At 37.9% G+C, this 9,811-nt stretch overlaps 1 protein-coding gene across 1 annotated transcript; it reads right to left on the reverse strand.

Annotated features, from left to right (window-relative positions):
* Positions 1-5,022: 5,022 nt before the first annotated feature.
* LOC130996959 (signal peptidase complex subunit 3B-like) lies at positions 5,023-9,074 on the reverse strand. The gene is made up of 6 exons (XM_057922252.1): positions 8,640-9,074; positions 8,499-8,546; positions 6,395-6,457; positions 5,819-5,872; positions 5,469-5,558; positions 5,023-5,383 (listed from the first exon to the last, which is right to left on the reverse strand). The coding sequence occupies exons 1-6, from the start codon at positions 8,763-8,765 to the stop codon at positions 5,258-5,260; spliced, it is 507 nt and encodes a 168-aa protein (XP_057778235.1). The 5' UTR covers positions 8,766-9,074; the 3' UTR covers positions 5,023-5,257.
* Positions 9,075-9,811: the final 737 nt, after the last annotated feature.

Raw genomic sequence — 9,811 nt, forward strand, 5'->3', positions numbered from 1 at the left:
TGTCCCGCTCCAGACGCGGGAGTTAAGCTTGGCATATCAGATCCCGGAGTTACCAGAGCAGATCTCTGGAGACTTGTATTCAGCCCTGTCAACGGAGTGGCGGAGATAGCCTGAAACCCTGGTGGTGCAGCGAAAGCAGCATTGCCCTGTAGGCCAGTGAACAAGGAGGCAGGCACCTCAGTGGTGAGAGCAGCGGAGTCGAACTCTTTCTCCAGGTTGCGGTGAGCATCTGACGATCCCATAGTACCTACATGTAAGCAAAGTGAGAAAAGTCCCAAGGACAAAAGAACAAACCCTCCGTTACCGATGGGAGTCCCAATATAAGAAATCCAATAAAGAATCCCGAGCACCGGTACAAAGACCGTTAAAAAGTTCCGAGTAATTCTACACTCTGGAAAATAAACCCAGAGTATAGATTGAGAAAAACAGAGCCCTCAGTAAAATCCAGCAGACGCGAGATACCCAGAGATAAGTACAAACAGAGCAACCACCAGAAGACATGTTAGCACGATTCATTAAACATGATAACAAAAAGAATTATGTAAAATACTACCATAATATGAAGATTAGTCAAGGAAAACATGGAGAACATGAATAATAGTTTCCCATAAGTGAAGATCGTCCACAAAACAACAATACGAATTTCATCGCAACAAAGACAAAGTGTTTAATTATCATATTACTGAGGTAAATCCCTTGTATCGACGACAATAAATACTCTTGAGATCGAAGACTAGCCACAAAACCCATAGATCCACAGCAAGAAACCCCAATATATCAGGAACAGAACAGAACTTCCAATTCAATCATCGAAATCGAAGATCAACCACGAAAAACATGGAAAACGCCCATAAACCCCCTCCCTTAAACGAAAAACGTCTATAAGCCCCCGGCACAGAACTAACGTAACAAAACAGATTATCACCCCCGATTCAGCGATACAAAGCGAGGATTAGTCACCAAAACATAGGAAGTAACGGTAATTATCAATTGCAAACAAAGAATACCCACGGATTAGCAACGCGAACCCGAGCACAACAGAAGCAAAGTATTAATCGGCGTATTATCGATGCAAACCCATGAATTAACAGTAATAACCACACGCTTTACCGAAAACAAGATAAAACACGAAGATCGCCCACAATTATCGTATTAACACGCAAAACAACCACATATAAGCAACATAAACCCAAAATATCGGGGATCCATAAGGAAACGACGAACACAATCGGAACAGAGCACCCAATCACAATTTCCTCATGCAAAACATTAGATCGGCGAAGAGAACCTCAATTCTACAAGAGAACCCCTTATTCGCAGATAACTACCCCAAACAAACGGTAAATAAACGTAAATTTCCCCTGATTCATGTTTTATGCCCGTCGCCATCTTTCCCCATGCACCCAAAACACAAATCAACGCATAGCTCAGCAGATTAACCACATATTAAACCAGAAAACGCAATTAAACGATTAAACACAGCTGGATATCCGGATTATCGGACCAATCGGTGCCAACGCCCGCAAATCCGATTGAATTCACAGATCTGCGTACGCCGGCGACCGTAACCTCACGTCTTAATTCAGTAGCTTTCCCACAGACGGCGCCAGTTGGTGTTTACGAAACCAACACCTAAATCTATAAAGGGAAAACATAAAATTCTACCTAGTCGAGAAGGCTGGAAAGAGTAAAAATAGCTGATCGGAAACCTTGCACGAGAAAGAAAACAACTATTGTATTCGAAAATATGAGAGAGCGTAAGTAACAGTACACGAGCTCGGGCCCTATTTATAGATTTACAAGCGGAGGGGTAAAATAGTAAAAACATCTTCGGTGCATGCGTCTTGCGTGGTGGAAGGGTACGCTGGTAATTTCAATAATACGCGGGAGACCTTCTCGCGCATTTAACAACTCCTCTGATAAAAAATGTCTCCTCTGGCAAAAGCGTCTTCTCTGGTGATGTTGACATCTCTGGCGGAAGTGACTCTTCTGGCGAACACATCTTCTCTGGCAAGGGCGTCTCCTCTGGCGGTAGTGGCTTCTCTGGCACGGATATATTTTCTCTGATGGCAACGACTTCTCTGGTATTGACGACTTTTCTGACGATGACGACTTCTCTGATGGCATTGACTTCTCTGGCGAGTGTGTCTTTTCTACCATATTTGACCCGCCAGTGGGGTTGATTCCTCTGATTTGTATTCTTCCCCTACTCTGCACATATTACTCCTCATCAACGTGCATTCCTTGAAAATGACGAAGACTATGGAGACGGGCGAATTCACCACCTCGGCGTCGGGCGAGGAGATCTCGTCTTCCGGGCCAATTGGAAACAAGGCGGCGAAGGCGGCAGTGAAAGCGGCGAAGGGGAAAGGGAAAGCGTCGCAGAGCTCGGAGCCTTCACCCGAATTCGTGGAGAGGTTGGACAGGTTCGACCAAAACTTGAAAGCAATCACCGCCAAGTACGCCAAGAAGAACGAGCTCAAGAGGGAGGAGCTCGATATGAAGCTCCTCAGCACGGATACTACGCACATGACGGATGCACAAAGGACATTGCACAACTACATGGTCCAAGAAGTGCTCAAGCGTCGTGGACTTATCTAGAGTAGGATTTTTTTTTTTATGTTGGAGGATTTTAAATTAATGCAATTTAAATTTGAATTAAATTGTGTTATTTAAATTTAAGCAATTAAATTTAAATGAAAACCATAAAAATCAAAACTAAAAAAATCAAGTAGGTTATCAAGTAATCCCACTGTGGCCTCATTTACTCAATGTGATCCCCTACTATCAAGTAAGCTATCAAGTAGGTTATCAAGTAAGTCCACTGTGGATGCTCTTACTATCTTTTTAAAATTTATGTTTTGTTAAATTTTATCTACATCACACTTATTATGCACGGAAGAAATACATAATTTTAATGAATAAAGAGAGTATAATTTTCTTCAGATTCAAGGGCAAAAAAAAAGCAGAATTATTCAACACTTTTTAATTGCAAAATTTTGGTCTATGGTGATAAAATAGTGGATCAAGGTTTATCATCACTCATCTACGTATTAAACAACCTAAAAAGAACCAACGTATTAATGTCCCATTGATTTTGAATTAAAAAAAAAGTATAATTAGTGTATAAAATAAATTAATGAAAGATATTTAAAAATTATTTTAAATGAGTTAAATGTATATTTTTTTATCAAAAATTTGAACAATTTTTCCATGCTTTTTTGCTCCGGTGAAGCTCCGAGCTGACGTGTCGCTTACGTGGTAATACCAAGCTGACCTATCGCCTACGTGGTAATACCGAGCTGATGTGGCACGTACTTGGAAAAACAATAAACAAAAAAAATAAAAAAATTTATTATTTTCCCTCCCCCTTCTTCAAGTCGGCCGGTGGACCGCTGCCAAAGGACCGCCGCTGCCTTCCTCCGACGAAGCAGCACCGAGGAATACCACCTCCGCCTTCCTCCTTCTCGCGCCGTTCTAGACCTCACGCCGCCTCCCACAATCACCAGATCAGTCGCCTTCCTCTTCCGCCGCATCGAACCCCCTCTACCGCCCTTTCTCTCTCCACCGCCCTCCACCATCATCATCACCAGATCTACCGCCGCCAACCACCCCCGCAGATTCCCCACCATTGAAGCCCCTCTGCCACCGCTCTCTCTCCATAGCCCTCTCCCACCACCATCACCAGATCCGCCGCCGCCAACCACCCACGCAGGTCCATCGCTCAACCGCCCTCTCTCTTTCCACCGCCCTCCACCACCATCATCACCAAATCCACCACCATCATTAACAAGGAAAAATTCAGAAGAAACATAAGCTTCAGAAAATTGTAACAAATCCTCATTTGCTTGTGGAAAAGTGGAGTGGAGTGGAAATTGGTGATTAAATCGAAACCCTATTTTAGGTTATTTCAGGTGGTTAAATCGGAAAAGAAAAGTGGAGTGGAAATTGGTTCCTCATCTGCTTGTGGAAAAAGAAGCCGTCGTTTTTCCTCACCACCGCCTCCGCCACCAAACGTCTGCTGATTGCATCGAATTCCTATGCGGATGTCGCCGGTAGTGAGAGACGAGGGCGTGAAGGGGCTGGCGAGAAGGAAATGAGGTACGAAGGGGCCGTTGGCTTTGGGCTCGGCGCCGCTGCCCCCAATTTTAGCAGACGTCTTAGTCGCGGAAGAGACGGAGGAAATCAGAGCAATTAATAGGTGAACTCTGGCTCATCCCCTGCTCCGATTCGCGGTAGGCAGCGGCAATAGTTGTGCCTCATCTTCACGCAACAGCTTCGATTCGCGGCGGCGACGTCAATTCCAGGAGAGAGAAAGTGGAGAGAGAGAGAGAGAGAGACAACACACATGACAAAACGACGTCGTTTTATCACACCTAAACAACGTCGTTTTATTAATTGTCCGGCAATTCCACGTCATTTTTCCGGTAACTTAAATGTGCCATGTCAGCTTTGAATTTGGGGATTTTTAGAAAGCATGGAAAAATTGTTCAAGTCCTTAAATTCGGGAAATTTTTGATAAAAAAAAAAAAATCATGGCAAGTTTGGAAATCGGCCCAAAGTTTATGGTTTTTGGCGTAATTAACCCAAAAAAATACTTCCTCCACCCACGAAATATTGTCCTAAAGAAGGAAGACACGAGCTTTAAAAAAATTTATGTTGTTTATTTAATTAGTGGAGAAAGGAGTCCACAAATGAAAGGAAGTGGAAAAATTAATTAAGTTGATTAGTGAAAAATAAGGCCCACATGGCCACATGTTAGTGAGTGAAAAAAAAAAATTCCCTAAATTTATTAAAAATAGATTAAAACAATTTTTATGTACGGATCCAAATGATAAATTAAAACAATATTTCGTGAACAGAAAAAGTAACATTTGAAATGATTAAATTTTTATTAAAAAAGAAAATACAATATATTACTAATGAGGCGTTTCAATATAATAATTGAAAAATTACTAATGAGACGAATTGAAAAATTACTAATGAGACGAAGGGAAGGGAGTACATTTTAAGCGAAACTCATGCACCAACTTAGCCAATCACCTTTCAGGGTCTCAAATAAATGTATATCAACCTTGACAAAGTTAAAAACAAAATTTGAAATCTTTTTTTTTTTTTGAAACGAAAATTTGGAACTCTTAAATTACAAGTTCTATAAGTAGTGAAAAAAATCCACAAAATGTACTTTTTCGAATGTAAACTCCATTTCTCATCTTCTTCTCCAAAGGCTAAAGTTAGAGCAGATATGCCAATTTGATCATCTGTAGGCCTCCGGCAAGCGGAAGCCGCTCATCACTATTTTGTCGGCAAACATCTTGCCGGTCTTCGGCATAACATGCCAATGCAATGTCAAGTTGAACTTTTTACCTCGTAGATTGCTTCCCTATATAAAAAAAAGGGAACAAATTCTGGTTAATCTTAAAATAGGCTAAACCTAAATAACCCAAAAGTAACGGAGATGAACTCACTTGATCGATGAAACGATACTTGGTGTTAGTAGTGTGAATCCAAAATTTCGCGTGCTCTTTGGAAGGAATAATACCATCCCATAAAGAGACCTACAAAACAAAAGATACATATCCTCGTCACCGCAGAGAAAATAAATTGAAATAAAAAATGTGATCTTGCGCAAGCGATCAAGGCCAAGACTCGAGGGAAACATGTACTACCAATGAAACAAGCAACTCAAGTAATTGAAAAGGTAACCTGAAGCAACATACAAGACTTCCTAAATGCCATCAAACTATGACAACTATATCTTATAACACAAATTGATCATAAAATAAAAGCCAGCTAAACAACAGCCTCACTCGCTTACCTGGTTTAGCGCATTTTTGGGGGTTTCATATTCAGCAGCTAAGAATACAAAGACCTACAGAAACCAAGACGAATAGTTCGTCAATTCTGAATTAACTTTAACAGCAACAAGTAGTTGGAAATTCAGTAGTAAATTACAATAAATTATGCCTAAATTAAGGAGCTAGCACATAGCACTGTGTTCTTCTATCTTTCCCTAGCTTGGAAAATTTGAACCTATGAAGAAGAGAGATGCAGAGAAAACATTATATGGGAACAAGTTTGAAGTAACAATAATTGGAGAAGCCTAGGCAGTCCTCAGGCTCTAGTAAATTTGCATAGCCCATAATCGAGCAACAGTGTAGATTATGCATAGATTATGCAGAAAAAGTGTAATACCAACTGAAATGTGCGAATGAATACACGATAAAATGGTAAGGTTAAACCAACCTTCAGGATATACAGAAGACACAAAATAAGATACAAATCAATCAAAGCTCACAGGTTACAGATATTAGAAGGATATCCTCCCAACTAGAAGTACCAAAAATAGGAGGCTAGTCAGAGTCAAAGTATAATATAGCGAATATGGACAAACCTGCTTTGTGTTCCATGTAAACAATGACTCTAAGTTTGCAGATATATTCAGTGTCAGGCTAACCTGCATAATGTTGAAATCCTCATTAAACAAAAATGTAAGCCACCAACTCTTTAATTGTTTCTCAAAATGAAACCAAGAAACTAAGACAATTTTAATTTCTATTATTAGCACAGTGCATAAAACAATGCACTTGTTTATCAAATCATAGATCATCAGATCAATGCTAGTCCACATATTCCCTCCCTGAATAGAGGTGGTGCCAACGGCAGGTAGCTGGAAGAGGAGAGCCAAAAAATTTGAATACTATATCATTCCCATTGTTTAGGTTCATGTAATGTTCAATGTAGGGAAGCTACAAGGATAGTCCACAAACGGGAAACAACACATAGAGAGGACAACTGTGAAGATGAAACACATTCATCAAGCAGAAAAGTAGGCCTTCTTCAAATCTCAACTAGCAGACAAACCGAGTTCTCTTTTAATATATAATAATGCATATGCATCATTAGACATTACTGGCATCTTATTAACAAAGCTTGGAATACTATCACAATCCATTTGAAACCATGAAACACGAGAAGACAAATTGGAGAAGATTAAGACCATTAGAAACTCCGAGCACCAATCAGATGATTACAAAGCATTGAGGGGAAGAAGAAGAGGAAGAAATGGAAGACATAGGCACTACAAAGAGGTAAATCTCAAGATTACTCCTGAAGTTTAAACCAGCAAAAATTGGTTATCTCTTGCATCACAAGGTACAATCATTATAGAAATTATAAGATATCTAAAATGTATCATGGTTTGGATGTTTATGCAAGTAATATGTAAAATAGTGTATAATTTCACTTTTATCAGAATCCGATTTCAGGTTGAAAACCTAAACAAACTAAAACTGCTTTCTCAACTTCCACCTAAAAATACATGCTTAAAATGTAGAAAATCATATTAGGGACAGAGGGAGTGGAAATTACCACTATTATGCCTTATTTGTACTAATTGACATTAGACAGTATTTATACATCAAAAAATTCTGACATGTGATAGGGTTTAGAAGACTTGTGGAGAAAATTGCTCCCACTATGACACTATATATAATTAAGTAGCAACCTGCTCCACCAAGACTGAGAGATATAGGATACTTGATGCGTCATTTTCACTTTGACTGGTCCTAACAAATATGAGAGATGGCTATTCCCTTGTACAAAATAGCGACTAACACTTTAGGATGATGGATCCATTATACTGACATTATTGGAAGACTTGTGCCAGAGCTTTTATTGATGTTACCCACTATGATAATCAAGTTTCTGTAATGAATTATTGTAGATCAAGCCAAACATATACAGGAAGGAACAGGAGCATCTATAAACCTTATGTAAAGTAAAAGCAACTACAGATATAGAAAATAACAATACATTGACACCAAAACAGTGTTGAATCACCAGCATTTAGGATTCATCTACATGTTTGCGCAATAGATTTTTGACAGTTAAAGAATGTATAAGTGAGTCCCCGGCTTCCTGGGAAGCTAGTTAGTCTTAAAAGGTTGATCCAAGAGTCATTGAGAAAAGAAGGCCCTGTTTAGTCCCTTTCATTTCAAGATACATGCATCTAGACTCTCTGAACAGGTTTTTCATAACGACTAGATTACATCTTTAGGACCCATTAATTTTAAAACTTTTTCACATAATAAGATCTCCTTCACAGAGTAGCTTTGCCAGCGGCAATGAAAAATACTGCGTACCAGTAATTCCCCCGTGATACACGAGCATCCGACATCAGTGACAAGATAACACATGAAAAGGGCCCTGTATGTGGAATTATAGGCTGACAATAGGCTACAATTGCATGATCCACTTGAAAAAGCTAGAACTTTTTTTTTTATATATGCAAAAAATGAAACATTTTGGAAATAACAAAAGCCTAAATTTCAAATTCGAGCAACAAATAATTCAACTAACAGTTCTCGATTTGCAGATAGGTCAGTCCACGCATTACTGCCGGTAAAAACAAGACTCCCCCCAAAAAAGCGATAATCATTCCTTCAATCTCTAATCGCACAAATCTACACATTAACACCCCGGAACGAAAGAATTACCTCATCATCACCGTCCGGTTTCTTCTGGAACCAATTGATATGCGACACCTAAAACCCGCACAGATAAAAACAAAATCAGGGCCAAAAACAAAATCCAATCAACTAATCAAAACACACAGACAGTCAAAATTCAAAGTTTACCTGAACTTCAGAGGTCGGCGACGGCGAATTGAAGTTGTCGGAGACAGAGGCCATGGCGCACATTAGCGCAAGAATGGTGATGGCGAACGTTAGCAGAGCATTAGCTCTGTAGGCGAAGGAGTGCATATCTGCTTCAAATTTCGGCCCTCCTTCAAATTATGCACAAAATTGAAGATCAAATCTGGAACAAAAAGGGAGCTCTGCCGATTGAAGAAGATGGGGGTTATGACTTGTGACTTTTACCACATTTATAATTTAGAGCTTTTTTTTTACTGCACTTATTAATTTCAAAATCTGATTATCGGCGTCATAATTATATTTCGTTCTCTAATATTTCCTGAATTTTTGTATTCGGACAAGGGTCTCTGGAATTGAATAAAGATTTTTGCCTCTGAAATCTCGGAATTTTGGATTCCATTAGATTTGTTTCTCGTGAATGCAAAATCATAACTGAACTGAGATGTATATATTGTTAGAAAGGGGTTATTGCCAGAAAATACATATACTTTGTCAATTTTCTGGTTTATATCATGACTTTATAATTTGGCCAGAAAATACATCAATTTTCAATTTAATTGCAATTATAACATGACTTTATAGTCTGGCCAGAAAATACTCCAAGTTTCAATTTATTCTCAATTATAACATGACCTTGTAATTAATTTAGTATAATAATACCAAATTTAATACATTAAATATTTTTAATTTTCTTTTCATCTCACAATATACTATATATAAATACATATATATTTGATAAATATACATCTATATGTAAATAATATATAATATTATTTACTTTTTAACATAGTTTCTATTATATACGTACGTAATTTTTTATTGGTCCTAATACTTTATAATTTCATAATTTAAATAAATAAATACTTATTATATATATAATATATTAATAGAATATTAAAATTAAATTTATATATATATATATATATATATATATTTGTGTGTTGAAAATGTAGATATATATATATATATATATATATATATATATATATATAACAAGATATTATATTGATGGCTTAAAAATACACACACACACACACACACACACACATATATATATATATATATATAATTATTATGAAATAATTAATCATCTAACTTAACTTTTATAAAAATTAATCAATCAATTAAAAATATTTTATACATAACAAATTTAA

Source organism: Salvia miltiorrhiza, chromosome 8, assembly GCF_028751815.1.
Source record: "Salvia miltiorrhiza cultivar Shanhuang (shh) chromosome 8, IMPLAD_Smil_shh, whole genome shotgun sequence".
Lineage (NCBI taxonomy): Eukaryota > Viridiplantae > Streptophyta > Magnoliopsida > Lamiales > Lamiaceae > Salvia > Salvia miltiorrhiza.

Coding starts and splice junctions, on each gene's coding strand:
- LOC130996959 (XM_057922252.1), bottom strand. CDS start 8,765: ATGCACTCCTTCGCCTACAGAGCTAATGCTCTGCTAACGTTCGCCATC. Junction 6,458..8,498: donor AACCGGACGGTGATGATGAG/GTAATTCTTTCG, acceptor AACATTATGCAG/GTTAGCCTGACACTGAATAT. Junction 5,384..5,468: donor AGTATCGTTTCATCGATCAA/GTGAGTTCATCT, acceptor TTTTTTATATAG/GGAAGCAATCTACGAGGTAA.